The sequence below is a fragment of the Gymnoscopelus microlampas genome (assembly GCF_963454915.1).
Source record: "Gymnoscopelus microlampas genome assembly, chromosome: 8".
Classification (NCBI taxonomy): domain Eukaryota; kingdom Metazoa; phylum Chordata; class Actinopteri; order Myctophiformes; family Myctophidae; genus Gymnoscopelus; species Gymnoscopelus microlampas.
In genome coordinates, this window is record NC_139945.1 from 36716042 (window position 1) to 36740633 (window position 24592).

Below are 24592 nucleotides of genomic sequence, written 5' to 3' on the forward strand. Positions count from 1 at the left end.
CTCGGTCTACACACCATGACCCTGAGGAGCAGCACGGTACCCTGGCTCATTCAGGAGAACACCTCTTCCCCTTCCCTCCTCCTACACCTCCTGCTGCTGCTCCTCCAGGCCTGGTGGGGGAGCGCTCACCCCCAATGTCTGGACTACAAGCCTCCGTTCCAACCACCACAGCCACTGGTCTTCTGTAAAGAGTACACCAAATTCGGATGCTGCAGTCAAGAGCAGGATGAAGTGATATCGAACAAGTTCTACGCCATCATGGACAACTTTGACTACTCTGGCTTCACCAGCTGTGGCAAGTACATTCGCAGCATTCTATGTCAGGTAAGACATATACACACACCTCTGAGATTGAGTGAGTGAGTGAGTGAGTGAGTGAGTGAGTGAGTGTGAGAGAGAGACAGAGTATGAAAATATTAGAGCGATACGATTAGTTAATGTTCCTCATATTGATTGACGGATTGAAAAGGTAAGGAAACCTGTTCCTTAACAACAATCTAATTGAATATTATGCTATTGCTTTCGTCAAGATAAAACATTTATTGCAATTATATGGCATTGTATTTGGCGTGTGGCTCTGCTCCTGTGATGCTCCAGATCTGCACAAGCATGACACCGACTCTGAGTTCTTAACCCCCCTGAAGGAGAACCTAAAGATACAGAGTTACATGGACATGACAGAAGAGGGCTTGTCATCGCCCCAAGTCGACTGACAAACAAAAACATCCTCTTCCTCCTCTGACCACAACAGATGGTACTGATAGATAGACACATAGATAGACACAGAGAGAGACAGAGACAGACAGACAGACAGACAGACAGACAGACAGACAGACAGACAGACAGACAGACAGACAGACAGACAGACAGACAGACAGACAGACAGACAGACAGACAGAATAGACAGACAGACAGCATAGTATTTATTTCAGCTTTCTGTTTTATAATCGATGCGGTTTCACTTTGAGTGCTGAATGTTCCTTGAGTTAAGACCCCGCCTATTCGGTATGGAATATATTCAGTATGGGATTCCCCCATTCGCTATTTCCTACTTACTATATAGGGTGTTCTATTTAGAGGATTATATAGTTGCTAACTATTGTTAATCAACAAAATGAAAAATGACATCAATGTCAGCTGGCGGACAACCCATAATACATTTCGGCATACATTTTGGTGATAAATACGTACAATATACAGTACTGAGCGTAATACCAAATATATGTTTTCTTTCTGTGCAATACATGTTGGCATATACTGTACTGCTCGGTTAGTTACCATCAGTTGTACAATTTTTTCATGATGCATTGTGGAGTATGATGAGTCCACTATATATATATAGGCTATAATAATTCTCACTATGCATTTGAACAACAGTAGCAAATGGTGAACTCACTATGTAGTGGACTATATAGTGAGTATAGTGAGTGATTTTGTACTCCGTTTAAGAGGAAGGCTGTGTGAACATGTGGAATTCTACTTCTCTTTCTCTCATATTTCTCTTTGTCTACTTAATGTACACTGTCTCACTTTACTGGCCATTTGTTTTAATGATGTGGTCTGTACTTTGGCCAGGGAATGTTCTTCTCTCTCCTTGTTCCTTTGCTCTTTTTCTTCCTCTCTTTTAAAAAAAGTGTTTTTCCCCCACCCATTTCTCTGACACACTACATTGAACATTTGAACCCTTCATGGGGCATACCCTAAACATCCACAGATATTAAACATGATACAATCCACATGAATCCACACAATTAACAGGCCGACCTAACCTGACCAAAATGCTATAGTACAGGAGGAGGCTGGGGAGGCGGAGGGAGTTTGAACACCAATGCTGCAGTAGAGGTGGTGGTGACCTGTGCTGAGCATGTAGCATGAAAGAGTGAGTTCTGCTTAAAAAGACATTCTAGGAGCCACCTAGGCTCCAAAGTAGCCTGACAGCGTGTCGCAGGTTCGAGTCCCGACCCCTTTGCTGCATGTCCCCATCTCTCCCCCCATTTCCTGTCAGACTACTATCCTATTCAATAAAGGCACAAAAGCCCCCCGCAAAAAAAAGACATTCTAGTTTAACTATTTGTGGCATATGTGTTAGATTGTGGGCAATTGCATAATGTGACAGAGGGTGAATAAGTGTGGGACCAGCTTGACTGCCTGAACTGATGTGATGCTCCATACGTTTGAGACTCAATTATAAAATGTATTAATTGTACTGGGGGAAATAAAATTTAAAAAAGTCATACAGGGCTACGTAATCCTGTCCATGGCTTAGACATTGCATTAAACAAAACACCTAGGCCTAATTCTCCTATGAGATGTTTATTTAATTAAATAGTCATATCCTCTCCACCATGTGTTGTAGAGTCAACATGCCTGAGACAAGAAAAACAAAGCCCATAGTCAGAGGGGAATTAAACCTTGGCTGTCTGGTGGTTGTTTAGACTCCCATGTGGGTGAAAAAGGTTGTTATCCTATGTGCTGCACCAACGCTGACCTCCTATTTAAACAATCTGCTTCTATCTGTACTTTGACCAAATTCCAAACCAGTTGGCAATCCTACAGTATGGGCCAGAACTGAGACTAAGGCACTTGTTGGTGATCCAACTAAAATCCAAAGAAATAAATGATTTACTTTAAAGGAGTAGTTCACCCCCAAAAAAAGTATTTTCTATCAATTACACACCCCAGGAAGCCTTGAATTCATGGAGATTATATATTTTTTTGTCAATAATTTGATGACCGGGTCATCGGTCAGTAGGAGACTCAGTGGGACACTCAATTGAGTCTCAATTGAGTGACTCCGCTGGTCATCAGGATATGGATCTTCATTGAATTAAAAGCTGAGCTAAAATCTATGAATAAGATCCTAGCATAACCTTTAGGGTGCATAAGATGTTGTGTGACTGCATTAAGCATGGTCAATAATGCATCATCTGTACCTCTCTTCCTCTTATAAGCAAATTGGAATGGGTCCATCATCGTTGACACAGAAGCAGTTAGAAGGTTAACCAGGACTCGTTCCATAGTTTTACATAGTACAGAGGTTAACGCAATAGGCCGGAAATCATTAGGTGAGCTTGCGCCTGGCTTCTTAGGCACAGGCCTGATTATGGAGTGTTTCCATGATAGCGGCACTGTGCCGCTGTCTAAAAGGAGCTGAAACAGCCTAGTTAACACTCCCTTAAGTTGAAAATAGCAATCTTTAAGAATCCTAGGCTTCAGACCGTCAGGCCCTGGGGCCTTGTCTGACTTAAGTCTGAGGAGACAGGCAGCAACCTCATCCTCCTTGATGACTATGGGGGTTGCTGTTGGGAGGTTATTGCATATTTCATCACATTCCATGCTGTCGTTCGTAGTGTCAAATCTACAGTAGAATTTATTTAGGTCGTTGACATCAATTTGACTACTAGGGCCCTCATCCTTTTTGGGGGGTTTGCCCATCAGGGTGTTTAGCCCCTCCCAAGCTTGTTTCACATTACCGTTTATAAACTTGCTCTCTATTTTGTTTTTAAAATCTAATTTTGCCTTGAGGATAGCTCCTCTTAGCTTCCTCCTTTTCTCATGGACCAAATCCATGTTGCCGGCACAGAAAGCAAGTTTCTTTTCATTAATGTAGCCCTTCAGCTCTTTAGACACCCAGGACTTGTTGTTCTGAAAAATTCGAATAGTTTTCTTTTCAGACGCAGTGTTTTCACAGAATGTTAAATATGACGTGATAGTATCAGTCAGTTCATGAACATCCTGGCAGGACTCGAAGAAGATGTCCCAAGTAGTGTTCTCGAGGCAGTCCCTGAGTTGCTCTCTGCTCCTATCAGACCTCACCAATATCTCCTTGGAGACAGGTTTCGTTCTCTTCACCACAGTAGTGATATACTTTGTTTCAGACTTTCAGCCAACTTTAAAGGAGAAATCCGGTCATTTTAAGTGTTATGTTTGATGTGTGTCAAATCACTTACCAACGTATAAATGAAAATCGCGTAAATCCACAGAGCCCCCTATCGACCCCCACCGTTGTCATTGTAGGAGGATATAGAATAGCCCAAATTCGCCTATTTTAACCAATGCAAAGTCTGTTTTTTTGCTTCTAGTACTCATTGTTGAGTCCCATGATAATGTAACAGGCGCTAAAACTCCCGACAAGCTAACGGCTAATAACAGAACGAGCTAATGCTGGTTGCTGGTTTCTCTCCCGACCTGGCAACCTGGGGCTGCCATTCAGAGAGATAAGCAGCCCCAGCGTTAGCTCGTTTGTTATTAGCCGTTAGCTTGTCGGGAGTTTTAGCGCCTGTTACATTATCATGGGACTCAACAATGAGTACTAGAAGCAAAAAAACAGACTTTGCATTGGTTAAAATAGGCGAATTTGGGCTATTCTATATCCTCCTACAATGACAACGGTGGGGGTCGATAGGGGGCTCTGTGGATTTACGCGATTTTCATTTATACGTTGGTAAGTGATTTGACACACATCAAACATAACACTTAAAATGACCGGATTTCTCCTTTAAAAAACATTTTAAACCAGCACCAAAGCCCTCTGATACCAGAAGTCCCACTGCAGTTTGTAAATTGTTGTCCAGTGGTCTGAGAGAGAGGAGGCCTCTAAGGAGGTCAACTTATACCACTGCCAAGCTACTTATCCTGGGTAAACCCACCACACTGAGGCCTCTGTTTGAGCTGCACTGCTGGATCTCCCTGGCGCTGATATCAAGGAGACATGGGAGAAGTGTGTGTGTGTGTGTGTGTGTGTGTGTGTGTGTGTGTGTGTGTGTGTGTGTGTGTGTGTGTGTGTGTGTGTGTGTGTGTGTGTGTGTGTGTGTGTGTGTGTGTGTGTGTGTGTGTGTGTGTGTGTGTGTGTGTGTGTGTGTGTGTGCACGTGTCTGTTAGTAAGACAGAAGAGGGCTTGTCATCACCCCCAAGTCGACTGACCAACCAAAACATCCACTTCCTCTTCTGGCCACAAGAGATGATACCGATAGATAGAGACAGACAGACAGACAGACAGACAGACAGACAGACAGACAGACAGACAGACAGACAGACAGACAGACAGACAGACAAGCTAGATAGGTACTGCAGTGTAGATTATGTTTTCATCTAACAGCAGTACAGCGTACATTCAGAAGAAGTAAAGAATGTAAGCCGAAGAAGTCAACTGACAAAATTGTTTTATATTCGATTCGATTTCGAGTGCTGAATCTTCCATTAGTTAAGACTCCGCCTATTCAGTATAGGATATTGATTTCTGACTAATCGCACACAATGTGCACATTGCTTTCATCTGTGGTGATTTCTGCTCGTTGAAATAATTTACCCATTCACTGGTCCTACTCATTATATACAGTGTTCACTGTTCACACGTCAATGTAGAGGAGTGAGTTAATCAGCAAAATGAAAAAAAGAAAAAACACTTTAAATTAAAACGTGCCTTATTATTGTCGGCTGGTGGGCAATCCAGAATAAATACTGGCATTCATTTTGGTGATACATTATTGGTGATTAAAATTCCATTGTGGATGGAGTCTAATACACATTTTGGACAACCCTACAAAAGAGTACATAGTGGACTAAAGTGAGTAGTGAGTGATTCTGGACTCTGTTTGAGGCTGTGTGAACATGTGGCATTCTCCTTCTCTCTTTCTCTCATGATGTTTCTCTTTGTCTGCTTACTGTACACTGTCTCACTTTACTGCCCATTTGCTTTAATGATGTGGTCTGTTACCAAACTTTGGCTAGAGGGAATTTTCTCCTTTGCTCTTTTTATTCGTCTCTTTTAACCCATTAAGACCGGGAAAGAATCTGTCTTTTTTAGATTTATTTGGGCTATTTTTTAAAAATCGTGAAAATTTGAGCAAATCTTTGAATATTATATATATTTTTAAAGCAAACATTTTTAACTCAAATCTTTGCTTCGGGGGGTCTTCTAAATCCTAAATCCTACTTTTTCATGTTTAGGACCCCCAAAATTATATGAATTTTGGCCGCAGACCCCCATCTCAAAATATTTTGTTCCAGGGACCCCCCAGAAGTTGTAACAGAATTAAAAATGTGCGCTACAGAATAAAAAGATATTCAAAGATTTGCACACATTTTCACGTTTAAAAAAAAAATAGCAGATCTACAAGCTCATAGCGTGGCACTCGGTGCCGCGCTATGAGCTTGTAGATCTGCTATTTTTGAATAGCCCAAAGAAATCTTAAAATGACACAGATGCGTCTGAAAGGGTTAAGAAGGGTTCTTTCTCTGACACACTACCTCCTTCTGGGGGTCTGCAAGGGTAGACTCCCCTTTTCTCTCTCCCCTCTGAGGTATTTTCTGTTGACTCTTTGTTGAGTCATGGAGTTAAACCAAGAAGCCCACAGTTAACTCTTTGCACTATCCCATCTGAAAAAGACTGGGATGTTAACATGGGAGACAGGGCAGAGATGCTGTTGTCAATCTCATGAACGCTAGTGTCCCTCCCTATTCTGGGCATGACACAATAGGCGAACATTCAATGAAAATAGGAGATCTATAAGCTCACAAAAAAGCTTATAGATTTTATTTTCTGTTTTTATTGTGTGGTGTATTCTTGTGATATGGATTCTCCTGGGTCTGAAATAAAGATTGAATTGAATTGAATCACAACGTTGTGAGCTTGTAGATCAGCTGAGTATGTAGGATTTAAGTTAAAAGAGACTACACTACATATGAAGTGTCAAATCCACCAATCAAATGGTGGACAAACTCCTAATTTATGATCAGCAACAGAACAATCATAATTTTAGATGCAATATACAGCTTAAAATATCTAATGTACATAGTGCGTGTGCCCCAGTCCCCATTTGGCAATCTTCAGGAAAAGGTAGGCTAATCTATAATGTAAAATGTATACGTATTAACTGTACACTGCTATCCGGAAATAAGAGGCCCCAGAATGCCTTCATTGACCAATCAGAATTTAGTATTCAACAAAGCTGTGTAATAATACTCAAAAAAAGCAACACATAATCTACAAGTTTGAAAAAACAAGGCAATGTCATTGCTCTTCACCCATTTCAAGTGGTTTTCAATCTGTTTAAGTCATCATGACCCATGAAATGTCTACCTCTGTCTACCAACCACACGCTGTGTTTATTGTGTGGATATTCTACCTTTTTAAGTCCTAAAAGTCCTCAGGTTTAGTTACCTTCCCAAATCATCTCACACAGCCTCACACAGGCTTCCAAATGCCACGTCATGAACCACTCTGCTAGACCTGACAGGTTTACTGGTTATAGCCGCACTGCCAGATTTGAAAGCCATGTGTATACAGATGCAGCCTTACCAGCAAATTAGCCAATAAATACAATAATGGTGTGTGTGTGTGTGTGTGTGTGTGTGTGTGTGTGTGTGTGTGTGTGTGTGTGTGTGTGTGTGTGTGTGTGTGTGTGTGTGTGTGTGTGTGGGGGGGGGGGGTGTGTGTGCGTAGGTGTGTGTGCGTAGGTGTGTGTGTGTGTGTGTGTGTGTGTGTGTGTGTGTGTGTGTGTGTGTGTGTGTGTGTGTGTGTGTGTGTGTGTGTGTGTGTGTGTGTGTGTGTGTGTGTGTGTGTGTGTGTGTTTAATTCTCACCATGTGTGTGCTTCAGGGATGCTGATCCACACATTTTAAACAGCTTCATCTGGTTGCCATCCCTCTCTCCCACTTTGACTTAAAACAAAACATGACAACATGGACACATTAGTATTTGTGTGATTTCTATAACTTATGGATTCTAGAATTTCTTAGGCACTGTCACAATTATTACATAATCGCCTAATTGCAATCATTTGAGATAATCTCAATTATTTTTCATAGTCGTCATAATCGTTTCCATGTTGAAAAATGTTCATGTTTTCTAACATTTCTCCAAAATAGCAGAAATAGCAGATTTACAAGCTTACAAATTGACGTGTTGTAAGCTTGTAGATCAGTTATTTCCGCAATATTGAAAATTATTAAATGTGTCAGTAATGTGTCAAGTTATTTGTCATATCTGCCCTGTGCAATTATGAAGCCTAAAAAACAAACATAAATTACAATTGTATTCTCCAAAGCGAAAAACACAATTAAATCGTTAATCGCAATTATTTGCGTGACAATTAATCGTCAACTTAAATTTGTAATCGTGACAGCCCTAGAACTTCTTTGAGTGTACAAAATATAACCAAATAAACCTGGCCCATGGTCTCATCAAATATCACAAACACAGTGGTATGGTAATAATGTGGTATGAAGAAACCGAGACGGATATCAGACAAAATATATCATTGCTGTCAGGAAGAATCTCCATACCGGTATTTCAATGTTTTGTGCAGAAAAAAAGAAACAAAAATAGCACACAATGCTAAGCTCATATAGATCTGCATTTTTTTTTATATTTCTGAATGATGTTGAAAGTGGTTTATTCTGTCTTTGTTTTTTTTATAACTATTTTATTTAACCAATGATTAAAAAGAGTGACCAATTACTTCATTGGGTCCACTGGAACACAGGTTCTTTTTCCATTTCCTGAAAGGTAATGGTTTTGGACATACAAGGTGTTTGCCCGACAGCGACGGCAGTATTCTCCTCAGTGTAGTTAGTGTTCATTGTGTGTCTCCGCTGAACTGTTTACTATAAGTACTACTGACAGACTGATTCACCACAACTAATGCACTGTCAGTGACAGTACATTAGTTGCGGTGAATCCATTGTTATAGAACAGCTGTCAGTTGTTAGGTGTATTTACTCTTCCCTATGATCACAGAGGCCAAAATTAAGTCCTCTGAGTCAGAACAAAAGCTGTGCTGTACTGGTTCCACAGCCTACTGCAAGAGTCATATGAGGACGCAATTAAGACTATATAGTAGCCTATGCAACATTGTGAACTGAGAAGCCCCTGATCTGATGCATACTTGCATGTGGGAAAGGGACTAATGTATCGTTCAAACTGCTAAATGAAAGACACTGGGTGAATGGTGGCATAAATAAATTGCTCAGCGGATGGACAGATACGCCCGCTCTGGTGTGGAAATAACAACAACAACAAACCTGCTTTGTACTCTGAGCTTGGCACAGAGCTGCGCTACGTGCTTGTCAACATGTGCCTTGTACTGAAACCATCTCTGTGGGCGACCAAATTTAAATATAGTGAATGGGCTGGCATTTTTCTATACCTCATCTAGAGTTTAAAACATCCATGCAGTGGTTTATCAACTCAAATAAACGTGTGCTATGCTCATTTGTTCTTAATTAGGATAGAGTTTATCTCTCTTTGATCGTCGGCAGTGGCATTCCCAGTCCATAATCACTGCAGTAACAGACGTTGTCCAATCTTCAAATCCCACAATGGCACATGGTACACAATATCTTGTGCACAGACTGAGGCTTACGTCCGCTGGTGGTCACGACCATGTATTCCAAAAAACACAATCATCAAAAGTTCAAACTGGCACAGACTAAAGAGCAGCTTTTGTCTTTGGTTTAATCCAAGGCTGTTTCCCATATAGGCCATGCTGTCTTCCCTGCCCCATGCTGTGCTTCCATGTCCTGTACCAACAAATGTCACAATGGCTCTTTTTCTTTGGCGAATTCATTAGAGACACCAATTTCTGTTCAAAGTGATTCAGAACTTAATTTGAGCTTGCTGTATAACACTGAAGGCCCACACTTGACAGGAAATAACGGAGCCATAATTTGCAGGTTAAGTTTGAGAACATTTTGGGCCTAGACTCCGCAGTCCACACTGTTAACAGTATTTACTACATACATTGAAAAGAAACTGCAATGTTCAGACGCAGTATCTGAGAAGATGCCTGGAGAGGAGGCAATGCTGTTGTTTGTGACCCACCGCCATTTGTTACAAACTCCTTGCAAGTCCTCTTCCACTCTTTTCTACTTCATGAGCTTGACTAATGTGGTGTGTTTTAGTATACTACCGTTTTTTCCACTCATGCAAAGCCTTGTGGGTCATTTCCAGCACACGTACAGCTCTCCCTCCACCATCCTTCAGTTCACACACACACACACACACACACACACACACACACACACACACACACACACACACACACACACACACACACACACACACACACACACACACACACACACACACAGGAAAACACATGAACTACTAATCTTAGCTGCCCTCCATTGCTTAGTCTCGCTTCAACAGTACTGAAAATCACAGGCCTCAGTTCAAATTGTCAAAGGCACTGTTTAACATTGACATTATGGCTACGTACATCAAAGTATGCTACACCACACACACCTCATCCGTGGTGCAGCCTAGAAATGGCAGTGGCCTAGCTATCCACAGCTATATACAGATTACTACCGTAGCTAGATATTTGACAGGCTCTGAAGAAAACTTTCAATCGCCTGAAGTCTTATATCATTATTTGTTTTTAACCACCCCTCTAGTTTAACTGAAATTGACTTGAGTTACTACTATACTTGGACTACAAATCTCTTCGGTATATAATGATTAGGGATGTCCGATATTATCGGCCTCCCGATATTATCGGCCGATATTAGCATAAAAATTGATATCGGGAAAATATCGGTATCGTTTTTTTTTTTTTTTTGCTTTATAAATAAGTTACAGGAGTTCTTACTGTATATGGTGTGTGTGATATGAAATTTGAGCTTACCCTAATCACAATAATCCCCGCATATATCGGTATCGGTTGATATCGGTATCGGTAATTAAGAGTTGGACAATATCGGTATATCGGTTATCGGTAAAAAAGCCAATATCGGACAACCCTAATAATGATACAAATACAATTTTCAGAATTGCTGACTAAAGCCTAGTTCAGACCATAGATTTGCGAAGATACTAAATTGTTACGCCCGATTTATACTTCATCACACAACATGCTGAAAATAGACAATCTACAAGCTCACAACGCATCATACAACGCATTTAGAATGTTACAGAGAAAAAGCGCAGTGAATGTCACCCACATTTCCATCAGTCTCACGATAAAGTTAGATTATCATGATAATCATGCTAGTTTCTATTCAGTGTGACGTTTTGCTGCTACTGCAATAATACTACATGTGCACTTTTGACTTACAGTGCTAATGAATTGGATGCTGATTGGCAAAATAGCTAGACACTTAGGTTAGTTAGATAAAGATGAAGCCAATATTCAAATCATTATTCATTTGATTTTAACCCCATTACTGACATTGCCCAAAGTGCTGCTGAGCAAAGGCAGTGTGTACCAACTTTATCTAAGGTAAATTTGCAGCAAGCTAATGGCTAAATTGGGATAACCAAGCCCCCAGAACCGAGAGGGAGAAGTGAAGCGAATTGGACACGGTGGCCGATCATAGGTACTGCAGCTCATTACGGCTGGGGCCAGACACATGACCGAGCGAAAACGGTTTTGACCAATGGGCTCGACTCACAAGCTTGCACACGGAGTTGACACTACTGCACATGCGAGACCGCGTGCAGAGGTCCCAAATAGGCCCCGCCCGTCACATTTTCCAACCCAAAAGAAGGGGTGTAAAGGGAGTATGCGCTGGGTGAGCAACTCCATGCAAGTGGGCGGGGACTTTCGTTACCTCTCTATTATTTTTAACTCTATGGATACAACATAACAGCCGGATGTTTGCCATATGTCATTGTGGTTGTCTGTCCTCATACGCAAACGGAAACCATCCATTTAAGTTACTATACGGTAGCTAAATATGCTTGGACATCAAGGCATTTTGAGCCTGAGGCCATGCACAAACCAGTCCTAACAAATTACCCACCAGTGTCACGATCTTCGTGCTTGTGTTAACGGCGATTTTACTGAACAAAACAAGGTTAACTGTCCTCCTTGGTTTCCTGCGTTTACTTTGAGTGAGTGAGTTCCTGCAAATGGGTCCAAAAACACCCGGGGTACTGACAACCAGAAATACTTGGCTGTGGGATGACCTTCTTCAATAGCACAAAGTCAGATATTTCTCATCATTATTGCTTCACTGACTCATGATGATGTCATTATTACGCCATTACATGAGATTGCTCTATATATTATATAATAATAATAATATTACATACAAAAAAGATATCTTCAAAATCAGTTGTATATGACAAACATAAAGGCTCCCTACAGTAGCTGCAGTGCACCTTACTGCTTTTGAGCATTTTGCTTATTATGCCTATCCTTTAATGCTCTATTTTGTCCGTACTGTTTGTTCAGGGTGTTCTAAAATCTAAATACAAGACTGTCATTTCCTGCAATGTTGCCACAGCTGTACTGTAAGTGCATGTGATAAAAGAAAAACTTGAAACTACCACTGTACACAACACATTCACTATCACTCTCTGCTGCCATAAACCACCGTAATCATAAACGTCAAGCAGCGTTAACCAACTATACTGCTGATACACAAAAAGTAAAAACGCAAAGAAATGTATAAATAAAAGGAAAACACAACATGCAACTACTGAATTTAACAGAGGCCCTCTTGACAGCACAAGCAGGAAATATGTAAGGTGACACATGATCAATATTGCAAAAATGTGTTTCATTGTTAAAAATAGAAAGCTAAAAAACAATAGACATCCCTGAGATGAAAGAAAGACGATAATGTAACAGTCTTCATGTCTCTTGCCATGACTCCATTTCTTGGTCATGATTACTACCTAATATACGTGACTGAGTATAACAACACAACAGAGTGAATGAGAAGGCACCCGCTGACCTCATGGTGGTTTGAGTGTCGTGCCTGCCTGTGCAGGCCATGCTGGGTGTGTACCGTGTGGCTCTGACTTAATAACTGACTGGACCTTCTTGAGTTCCTTCGAAATCTGGCTGCATTTTAAGACACTGGCTGCTTATAGCCTGGCGCTGGTCAGCTGACCAACAGTGGGAGATACATACGCAACCACTTAATAGATGCTGAGTATTATAGGTCTGTGTTTACAGTCTATTAGTTTTCTCTGAAGCTGAGGAGAGAGACTAATATGTGGATCATCTTCGCTTTCCACGTACAGGAAAAAATACATAACACAAAACTATTGTGTCTGGTTTAGGTATAGGTATACAGTATGCATATTTCATTAAGGCATGTGTTGTTCCTGGGTAGCTACGTAGTTCAACAGCATGTACAGCAAAACATTGCAGCTCAACCTAGAGACTAAGGTTGACCCCCTCATTCATGTGTGAATAAATATGGGGAGAAAGTTAGCAAAAATATTTCTTGCCATTCACAATAGAAGCAAGTGTGAATAATACATTTTTGTAACTTTTAATTGTATCTAAATGTTTGTCTTTATTGTGCAGTGTTCATTGTAGGGATAGTTATGAAATACTTTTTTCCAGTATTCTAAGTATGAAGTCAAATGTTAGTTTCCCATTTCAGGAGTGTTCAACATATGCAGCCCATACAGTTTCCCCTTTCAGGAGTGTTCACCATATGCAGCCCATCAATACAGTATTCTAAGTATGAAATAACATGTTCCGTTCCCCTTTCAGGAGTGTTCACCATATGCGGCCCATCTCTACGATGCAGAGGATGCAAACACACCCATGCGGGTGCTCCCAGGGCTGTGTGGTGACTACTGTTCAGACTATTGGCAACAGTGCCGCAATACCCTTAGTGTGCTGCTGGAAGGCATCGGGGGCATGGGGCCTGGGACCTTGGCCCGGATTTCCAATGTGACCGTGGGCATAGAAGAGGATCGCGGGAGGTTCTGTGACTTTCTGGAGCTGAAGGACAATCAATACTGCTACCCTAATGTACTGACGAATGCAGGTAGGGACTCTGGAAATAGACGTTTCTTTCTCGGTCTGCCTGGCAACCCGATTTTGGGCATGTGGTTACAGGCAACTTGTTTTTAAAAACAACTCATTTTCAAAAAGTTTTCTTCGTGAATAGTGAAAATATAGCTGATCTACAAGCTGTGTGCTTATAGACAGGTTATTCCAGAACATTTCTGAAAATAGGACTTGGAATTCCCTAGGAATTGGTAAATGCACCCACATACAACTTTATCCCTCAACTCTATCTCTGTTTTCATGTCTGTTGTGTCTGTCTTGCTCTCTCTTGCACAAACAACACACACATGTGACACAACCCTCATCTCTGTGTTCCACCCCATTTCTTCCCAGAATTAAATGCTAACCTCGGCTCAGTAGTGGAAGACTCTGACGGCTGCCTGGAACTTTGCCTGCAGGAGGTTGCCAACGGGCTCCGCAATCCCGTGGCCATGATTCACGCCGATGACGGAACCCACCGCTTCTTTGTGGCGGAACAGCTGGGCTACGTGTGGGTGCATCTCGCCAATGGCTCCAGGATTGACCGGCCATTTCTCAACCTTACCCGTGCGGTCCTCACCTCGCCCTGGGCTGGGGATGAGAGGGGATTTCTCTGCATAGCCCTACATCCCAGGTTCCTGTTCTGTGCTTTCTGATTGTTGTTCCACCCATGTACACAAAGACTAGGAAAAGTATATGTCAGTAAACTAGGGATGCAACAGTTAATCGAACTAATCGATTCAATAGAAAAAAAATAGAAAAAAAAACATTAATTTTCTTCCAAAACAATTTCAAATAGCTCAAATAGCTGTAAAGCTCACAATGTTCCACGATCTGACGCAGTGAACTTGTAAATCAGTTATTTTAGCAATGTTGGTGACACTATAAGTATAAAACAGGGCATAACTGGTGAATCAGACTTAATACATTTAGTCCATTATAAAAAATCTTTACATAATTTATGAAAAACGCTTTTCAATTATTCGATTGCTTGAAAACGTATTCGATAGAATAATCGCTAAGAATATCATCAGTAGTTGCAGCCCAACAGCAAACCAAAGGGAAATATGGCTTTGACCTTTGACCACTACTGAAACTGCTTCTTTGCCCATACCTAGGCTTTCCACTGTCAGAAAGGCCTACGTGTACTACTCTGTATCTGTCAAGAAGGAGGAGAGGATTCGCATCAGTGAGTTCACGCTGTCAGCCCATGATGACAACCAACTGGACCACTCCTCTGAGAGGTAAAGGGAAGGTACAGACACTAGCAACAAAGATTGTTAATTTAGCAAGATACACAATCTCCATTGGAGCCACTAGAGGCGAAGTAGTACACAAATCCTACAAATGGTCTCCTAAGTAGGCGTGGTTTTATTCTCCCCCGACCATACCACCACCCTCCCCCTCCCCTCTCCCTGGCTGACAACGTCATATGGATGTGTATTTGTGTTTGTGTTCACTTCATTAAAGAACATGCTTTACATGTTTGAAAGTGCACTGTTATTGGTAAAGATGCTTTTTAAGACACTCATAACATCCCCCCCACAAACACACATGTATTATTCAGTCTTATGTTAGATGTGCTCCTGTTTCTGCTCAATATTGTAACAGGGCTTTTTATTTAGGTATATATTTTAATGGAAAGTTATAGAGCATTGGAACACACATTTTATTTAATTTTGAAAATGTCCATATTTCACGTACTGTATTCACATATGGAGTTTATTAGTTTCTAGAACATATCTTATGTGTACAGAGCATAGAGTTAAAATCTAATATAATAATACAATATAATATAAGGGACAGACAGAGCCCTATCTATGTCTCGTGCGTAAGACTGCAGATGGACTCTTCAGATATCTTCCCAAATCTCGCGAGAGTGTGTTGCTGGGATAGAGAAAGGTCGATAACAAAGTAAATTTTCTCCTAATTTGTGTCTCTAAAAAAAGCCATTTTAGTCTGAAAATCTTGTACATATTGTGTGGCTTGTGATGATTGGGTCCAATATTTAGTTCGGTGACCATGGAGCTAAGGAATGGTTCAGAAGCTGTGTTCACGCTCACTCTTCCATTGGAATCAATAGACTCCAACTTGCTTCCTGTCTCCTAAAAAGGTGTCCACCTACGTCACGCAGAAACGGGAAGTAAACCGGAGATTGCGTATCTTGCTAAATTAACAATCTTTGCTAGCAACAAGGGAATCGAATGAAGAGAGAGAGGCTTACTGTATCTGTTTGTTTACAGGACAGGTCTTATTATACTTGTGAGAACCAAATGGGGGTTAAGTTGGGCCAGGAAGTTATGTATGTTTTGACATCCTCACGTAATTATATGACACAACTGTGTGTGTGTTTAGATGTGTCTGCACTGCATATAGTATTTGTTTCCATGTGACTTTGTATGTCTGGGTGCTGGCAGTTCATTACTGTATATGTATGTGAGAAAAACTGGCAAAACCAGACTCGCTCACTGCAAAAAACATTTAAGGAAAAACTCCTTAGAGAGACTTCAAGAAAAAATCTTTTCTTTATTTTACATTCTCATTAAGTGCTCTGTGCTCAAAGTGAATTAAAAAGCAAAAGTTTCGGTCCTGGGACCGAAACGTAAAATAAAGAAAAGATTTTTTCTTGAAGTCTCTCTAAGGAGTTTTTCCTTAGATGTTTTTTGCGTGCGTGCGTGCGTGTGTGTTTGATTGATTTGATTGAATACTTTATTAAGTTTGCAAAAAAGGTACAGTGGTACAGATTTATACAAAAGGATGCTAACAGGATAACCCAAAAAAGCCCAGGGCTTATTTCCATTGAGGTCCTATGTATTCAATTCATCGAGACATATGTGCATATACATGAGCACAAAAGTATATGTTTATGAGTCCATCTTTCTGTGTAGAACTCTCTTGGAAGTGGTGGAGCCAGCATCCAATCACAACGGGGGACAGCTTATCTTTGGACATGATGGGTATTTGTACATCTTCATCGGTGATGGCGGACGTGCCGGTGATCCCTTTGGAAAGTTTGGGAACTCTCAGAACAAGTGCGTATACTGTTGATAATTTCACAATTTATTGTTCCCATCAAAAACTATTAATTTTGAACCGAAAAAGGTAGACCTCCACTGCAACGATAATCCACCCAAGACTCTTGAAAAAGAGATTTTATTCGATTTTTTTATATTGTACAAATTAATGGCATATCTGCCTTTGAACATACCAATAGGCTACATAAGGAAAATTCATATTTCAGATAGACATGTAATATCTTATGCTTTGGTATCACTGTCCTACCATTAGGAAAGACCCCAAGCTTAATGTTTTATGTGGGTGGGTGTCAAATCCAATTCAACAATTACAATTACCTACATTTATAAGACTGAATGCATAATACAGGGGCAACTTGTAGTTTGTGTGTGTACTGTCCTGTTCACTGGAGGGAATTAATTACATTTACAGACTACTGTAAATGCCGTGAACTCTTTCATATGGAAAGTTGTGGGCGGATGTCAGACCCATTCACATCAGCAATGATGGGGTAGGGAATGACATCATATGTTGATGTTCAGTTCAGCTTGTACTGTAAGTGGTTTATGGTTGGTTGGGTGTCACATTCACTTAACCACATGAACCCTAGCATCCCTATTCTGGGGTGAACAGTCAGCAAAAATAGTAACTGTTGTGAGCTATTTTCTGAGGGGAAAAAGGAGCAAACCTAATATAAAGCCTTGGGGGACCCCAGTCATGTAAGTATATAGTTTGGTTTAAGTGTTTACACACCAATTCAAAGGGTATTTGTTGGCTTAGTTTGTTTTGCCCCTAAAAAACTAACAAAACACTAAACAAACATTTATTAGTATTAGGAAGGAAGGAAACTGGGTCCTTTGAAATGGCCAGAAATAGAAGCTATGACATATGGGATCCTGACAGATAATGTGATGTGTTTATGCCATAAGCATCCTATGCACGCAATGGATGGACCTCTCGTTTAAGAGGCTTTTACAGTGTCGGTAAACGCTATGATTCAATTCTCAACACATGCATACATGTATGGCCTTTTAAACTACAAGAATATACAGTACACTTAATGGATTGCAGTACCTTAACAACGCTGGTACAGTACAGTAGATACACTTCTGTGGGTGTGTGTGTAAGTAAGTAAGCATAAATGTATCCATTAGCTATGTGCAAGGATGAATCCTCTTGAAGTGTATGCACATTACGTATGCATCTATGTTTACATGGATCCACTGTGTTTGTGTACGTATGAATGAGTTGTTCTACTCCACGTACGCATGCTTGGATGTATTGATTTGTTGTGCAGTCATGAAGGCATGTCTGTAAATGTCTTTTACGGGTGAGTTAGTTTTTAGCACCTATAGCGCACAACTGCCATTTCTCATGCTGACTGGCTGTCACACCTGATTGAACCACAATGGTTGATGAATTTGATGTTAAATTAAGGATAAGAAGAAGAAAGTCCGCACACTGTTCTCAAGCTCCAAAAACAACTCACTTTTTAGAGCTTGAGAACAGTGTGCAGACTTTCTTCTTCTTATCCTTGATTCTTCCCTTGATGTCCAGCACCTGACCTGGGATGTGCACACAAGTTTCTCTGTTTGATGTTAAATTACCACTGCAGGGGAACGTGTTAATCATATCTGTATATAATAATAATGTTACTAATATAATAATGGTGTGTAGTAGTAATAATAATAACAACAACAATAATACATAAGAATAATGTTGTAATACATTTTAAATTCTAATTGTTTAAATATAATAATTTGTAATAATAATAAATACCAAAATAAGAAAGATTTGTGTTGTTTAAATTATGAATTACATGCCAAAAGTATTCAACATACCGAGCAACATACAAAGCTCAGTGGATGAATCACGATTTCCAATCACATAAAATGAGCTGACATTTTCAGCATTGCTTGGTGGTTTCAGTCCATGGGCACTCATTTATCTGCATGAATTACGTGGTCTAATATGCCCGAAATCCTGCTATTTGCAACCGCAGCACACAAAACTTCATATCCCCTATTGTGGGGACAGATCTACTACTGTAACTGATGGTAGTGTTGGCTCAGTAGAGTAGGAATCGCTGGAATTCAGGATAACGGAGGATAAATTATTAAATTGTTTTTATTCTGTATTGTTCCCACAGTGATGTCGCAGTACCACAAGGTTCACTGAGTTACTCAGCCTTGAGTTGAAAAATGTGTTCATGTATTTTTCCACACTAAGGCTAAAAGCAGCCATAACTGTTAGTTCGGTCAGAATATATATAGGGTAAATCCAGGGCCGTTTCTGAGACTATTTCCAGGAAAAATAAAACACAATCTGACCCCTTCAGTCTCGTAGTGCAGTGGTAAGTCAGGGCAGTGTAAAACCAGCGTGTGACATTCACCAGGCCAACTGTCTGAACCGCAAACTTGTCTGGCCATGGATGCTACTTTCCCACCATACTACTACAGTCTGGAGAACTAGGAGATGTTCAGGCTTACCATGTCTCAGAATGATACAGATGAATGAATGAGTGAGTGTTGCAAGGTTTAAAACACTGTACTTCCCCAAACATGGATGGCCAAAGCATAGCTATGCTTTTTATTTAAGTCATAGTCACATTTCATTGACTAAATGTGTGTGTTTAATATTAGTTTTTCCATTGATGGTGGTGTTGTGTTGCCTTCATCATGTCTCTTTACTGTCTCTCTCTCCTTTTTTTTAAACAAAGTTAAAACAAATATAAAACAGGGACCCATCTGCTCAAACTATTTCAGTTCAGAACCATGTTGTCTTTCATTGGGACCCAATCTATTGTCGTTTGTGGAGCCATTAGAAACAGGTGCACAACTCTTAGCAACAGAAGTCCTATTTTTCACCACAAACATATACGTAGAAAAGCTGCGTTGCTAAGGGCAAGTGATGAGAGGTTTTGTTGACATGCTTGTATTAGTTGTGCTGGGCATGAGGGAGAGACTACACCCTGCCAAATCTAATATTGACTCTACACACTGCGAGCCACCACACATTGCTGGTATGTGGGGGAGAGAGGAGGGGTGGGGGATGGAAAGAGGGAGAAAGGGGTATGGAGAGTAACGGAGAAGGGGGAGAATGGGGAGGGAAGAGCAAGGGGAATGAAGGAATAAAAAAGTGAGGAGGATGGGGAAGGAAAAAGATGACATGGTGGCCATTTGACAATCAAAAACATTGCACAATGCAGTGTTAACCAGTCCTCTATCTATGTGGTACAAGTACTGCACATCACTGCTAGACTGGAATAATGGGCTATGAAAATATTGTACAACAGATTACGAACCCATGATGACGATGCAGGTGTTGTAGGGGGTGGTCTGTGCAGCTACAGTTGGTTCCTTCCTGTAATAGGAAATAAAATAAATCAAGCAATAATCAAATATAATCTTAAAGCAGGACAATTCCAAAACTATATTATCAATGTCTTCTGAACATGTACTGTACATGTATCAATGTTTTTAAAGTAATTAAATGAGTTTGTGGGCACTTTTTAATTGATTGATTTAATTGAATACTTTATTAGCCCAATGAGAAATGGGTTAGGGCTAAAAAACAGATTCAGCTACGTATTTCCAGCAAATGTTACTAGAGCTGCAAGGCGTTAAGGTCTACCGTCCCAAAATATGTTGTGTTGGGAGTGAGAATAAAAAAAAATGAGATATGCCATATCAACTAAACATACACCCCCCTCCCCCTCTCAAAAAGTGCTAAAATTAAAATTGCAAAACTTAAAAATACCATTTATAATACCTTAACATACAATTTGATTTGATTTGATTACATGTAATCGCATGATTCCAGATGTGCAATTCATGGTGCCACATCAGAATACCGGTATGCATTATTGTGTAATATTATGTGGGTTTTTTTTTCTCTTAAGAGTTGGGAAAAGGAGAGGAGCAAATCAATGGGATTAAAAGACTTCAAGTTAAAATCTGTTCACATTCCAGTTTTTCATTTTTGGTGGAATCTCACTTTTCGCCTGTATTTTTCTCCCTCTCTATCACTCAATACCTCACTGGCTGCGTATAAAGGTCCACTCTACTAGGTAAGGCGCTGCGCATTGATGTTGACAACAACGATGATGGCGCCCCCTACAGTATTCCCTCAGACAACCCATTCCTGGACGAGAAGGAAGCACTCCCAGGTAAGGCTTGTGCCAAATTAATCTCTCAAGAACAGATTCTGCTCTCCGCTTGAATCTGTTGGGGGGGTTCGTCATATCGCGTACGCACTGGCCTACACGTGGGCGTGCCTTCCAATCAAATGTAGTGGGCGGGATTTACTGAAGGCAGACCAAAACCCTGGTTTCCTTGCGCACGGGTGCTCCATTTTGCTCCCCCCAGAACTAAGTGAAAGAGTAAGAAACAGCAGAGGGCGCTGTTTTTCCTTTTTTATTTGGCGATGGGTTCCCAGATTGGTGCCAAATAAACATGGTGGCACACTAAATCTACCACGGCACAGAAAGAATCTAATGTCATTATAAGACTTTACTGGAACTCCACTTAACACATTCATAACCTAATACATTCATAACAGTTGGATATGGACTTCCTAGCACATTCATTAATACAGATTCAATCATTACACGTATCTGCTTGCATTAGTTTTTTCTCAGTGAAGATGTCAACCATTTATTGTAATGATATAGTATTGTATTTGGCGGTGTGGCTCAAATGTGACACAGGCGCTGAGATCAACCCCCCCCCCACCCCCAGAGCAGACAGACACTAACTATACACAGTACTTGTATGTACATGATAACAGACACATGAACCACTCATAGACAGAACCTAAATATATACATAGAAGTTAAAATAATATAGACAAAAAAAACTGCATTGAAAGACATGCTGACATAGTGAAAACTTAAATGCTACAATAGGAGGCAGCTGGGGAGGTGGAGAGAGTTTGTTGACTGATGAGCTGTCAATTGTGGTAGTAGCGAGAGTCGTTGATGAAAGAGTCAATGTCGATCTGTTTAAATAGACGGCATAGATTGAACCTTTAGGATCATGGCCGGACATGGAGGCTGTATGATTGTGGGACCGGCTTGACTTCTGTACCACGATGCTTCATTAATGTTAAGATAGTATTTACGTGTACAGTATAATGTAATTTGTGATAGTCGTGGAACAGTGTTTCAATTTACTGAAGGTTAAGAAATGCCATTTTCAACATATACATTTACTTGGGTATGTTGTGAAGCCATGTGGTCTTTGGTTGATGTCTACTTTAAATAGTTGTATAGGTGTACCTACCTATAACAGCCTACATATATATACCCAAATCTACCTTCCTTCCATTGCAGAGATCTATGCTTATGGGGTGCGTAACATGTGGCGCTGCTCCATTGACCGTGGAGATCCTACGACAGGCCAGGGACGAGGCAGGATGTTCTGCGGAGATGTAGGACAGAACAAATATGAGGAAATAGACCTCATTTTAAAAGGTAGGTTATACTCTCTCAAGTCCACCCATCAATCCGTCTTCATCTGGTTATCCATACATCTCCATAGGGGCTCAGGACACAGACAGACCCTTCAGATGCCAAAGGCAACTGTCAGTTAACAAGAGCTGTCAATTAATAATATATATCATCTATCCTGGGATCACCAATAATAAGTTAGCTATTATTAAGATATAGCCTTTTAACATGGAGTCAAATTATATATGGTTCAATTTTTCTGCGCTTGTGTGCAAAAAGGATTCATTTGACTAGATCAGCAGACTCAGACTTTCTCATTAGTTATAACTGTACGGTTTTAATATAGTCAGTACTTGAGTAGCTCAACTTAAAAGGCATATACAGTACTGTACATACTTGATATTCTGTATAATACATGTTCCATATGATTCTGTATTAGAAACTACTCAGTAAATTCCTCAGTGTTCATTTATCCATGTGTAACTCAGAAGTGTACATTTATAAACAGAGTTAAATACTATAGGCTACTCAGGATTTGTAATGAACTTGAGAAACTGTGTGTATAGCCTCTGTGTTGTTAAGTTGCCCTAAATGTATCAATGAATCCTTAAAGGAGGGAACTATGGATGGCGGGCCAAAGAAGGATTCAGCTGCTATGATCGCAAACTCTGTCAAAACTCCTCATTAGGTGAGTCTACCTTTACTCACTCCCTCCATTTTGTGCCCACAATCAATTTAAATCAGTTTATGTACATATTAATTGTGCATGGCCTCATTGCCAAGCGGCTAGTTGTGAAAATGAGATTGTATACACTTTAGAAAGCTCTACAAATGTTAAAACCCTCTGTTGATGGCTCAAGAGGTGAACAATAACAGGTGACTTGTGTTTATCTCTGTGCAGATGACATCTTGCCCATTTTTGCCTACCCCCACAAACTGGGCAAGTCAGTTACTGGAGGGTACATTTACAGAGGCTGTCAGATGCCCAATCTAAATGGAATCTATATATTTGGGGATTTCATGAGCGGGTATGTACTGTACTGTACTACGACATTGTATGGTATTGTATTTGTGTACTGTATATTTAAGTGCTGTAAAGAGCAGTTATTTCATACATAAGTCATACTTACACACTTACGTCCCTGAACATAGACGGTTCCATTGTCACCCCCTCCACCCAAATCCACAACCTTGGTGTCATCCTAGATCCCACCCTCTCCTTCCAGTCCCACGTCGACCAGATCACGAAAACAGCCTTTTTCCGCCTCTGTCCCACACTACCCCAAAGTGCTGCAGAGACATCCATGCCTTCATCACATCCAGACTACTGCAATAGCCTCCTATACGGTGCCACCTCCAAAGTTCTCAAGAAACTACAGTATGTGCAAAACTCTGCTGCCCTTCTGCTCACCAGAACCCGATCCACAGACCACATCACACTAGTCCTCCGTGACCGTCACTGGCTCCCAGTCAAACACAGAAGAGATTTCAAAATACTGCTCACTTCAACAACCAAGCTCCCCCTACCTCTCTGACCTCCTCCTCGTTCAGCGCCACGTCCCCTCCCGTTCCCTCAGGTCTGGTGATGCCAACCTTCTGGACATCCCCAAGACAAAGAAACAAACCTGGGGTGACAGGGCTTCGTCAGTTGGCGCCCCCTCCCATTGGAACTCACTCCCAGCTCACATCAAAGCCACCCCCACCCTTGCTCTGTTTAAAACCTCAAAACCCATCTTTTCAGACTAGCATTCCCCACCTAATTCCAATCGTCTTCTTTGCCTTCTAATTTAAATGTTTTCTTTGCTTAGTTTTAGCCTTTTAACTAGTTATTCTCTCAATAAAGTTGTTTTCTTGTTTGTTTGTTCTTGTAAAGAGACTTTGAGTACCAAGAAAAGCGCTATATAAACGGTGGACGGTGTACGTCACAAACGTAACGTCCGGACTTGCGAGGCGCACCGTTGCTCCGATCTGCACCAAACTGGGTACAAACACTGTTCAGGGGTCTGCCATCAGAATAGCCATACCAGGGGTCACTAGTGCACCATTGCTCCAATCCACACCAAACTTGGCACAGATGCTGTTAAGGGGTCTGCCATGAGAATAGTCACACCAAAAAACCTAAACTTGTACACATACACAGTATGCAGCACTACAGCACTGTTACAGCAGTGTTTTAACACTGTGTGTGTGTGTGTGTGTGTGTGTGTGTGTGTGTGTGTGTGTGTGTGTGTGTGTGTGTGTGTGTGTGTGTGTGTGTGTGTGTGTGTGTGTGTGTGTGTGTGTGTGTGTGTGTGTGTGTGTGTGTGTGTGTGTGTGTATAGACGTCTGATGTCCTTGAAGGAGAATACCACTACGGGTGAATGGAAGTACACTGAGATTTGTATGGGAAG

At 40.9% G+C, this 24592-nt stretch overlaps 1 protein-coding gene across 1 annotated transcript in view; it reads left to right on the forward strand.

Annotated features, from left to right (window-relative positions):
* The window catches only part of LOC311050565 (HHIP-like protein 1), a gene marked incomplete at its 3' end in the record, with an annotated part of 27268 nt that overhangs the window by 1060 nt on the left and 1616 nt on the right, over positions 1-24592 (forward strand). The window contains exons 1-10 of the mRNA XM_084064651.1: positions 1-324; positions 13457-13736; positions 14093-14372; positions 14857-14982; positions 16627-16770; positions 20809-20921; positions 22086-22226; positions 22816-22890; positions 23104-23230; positions 24524-24587. The exon at positions 1-324 is cut by the window's left edge and continues 1060 nt beyond it. Coding sequence (XP_083920777.1) covers positions 16-324; positions 13457-13736; positions 14093-14372; positions 14857-14982; positions 16627-16770; positions 20809-20921; positions 22086-22226; positions 22816-22890; positions 23104-23230; positions 24524-24587 — 1659 coding nt within the window. The 5' untranslated portion in view covers positions 1-15. The remainder of the gene's footprint in view (positions 325-13456; positions 13737-14092; positions 14373-14856; positions 14983-16626; positions 16771-20808; positions 20922-22085; positions 22227-22815; positions 22891-23103; positions 23231-24523; positions 24588-24592) is intronic.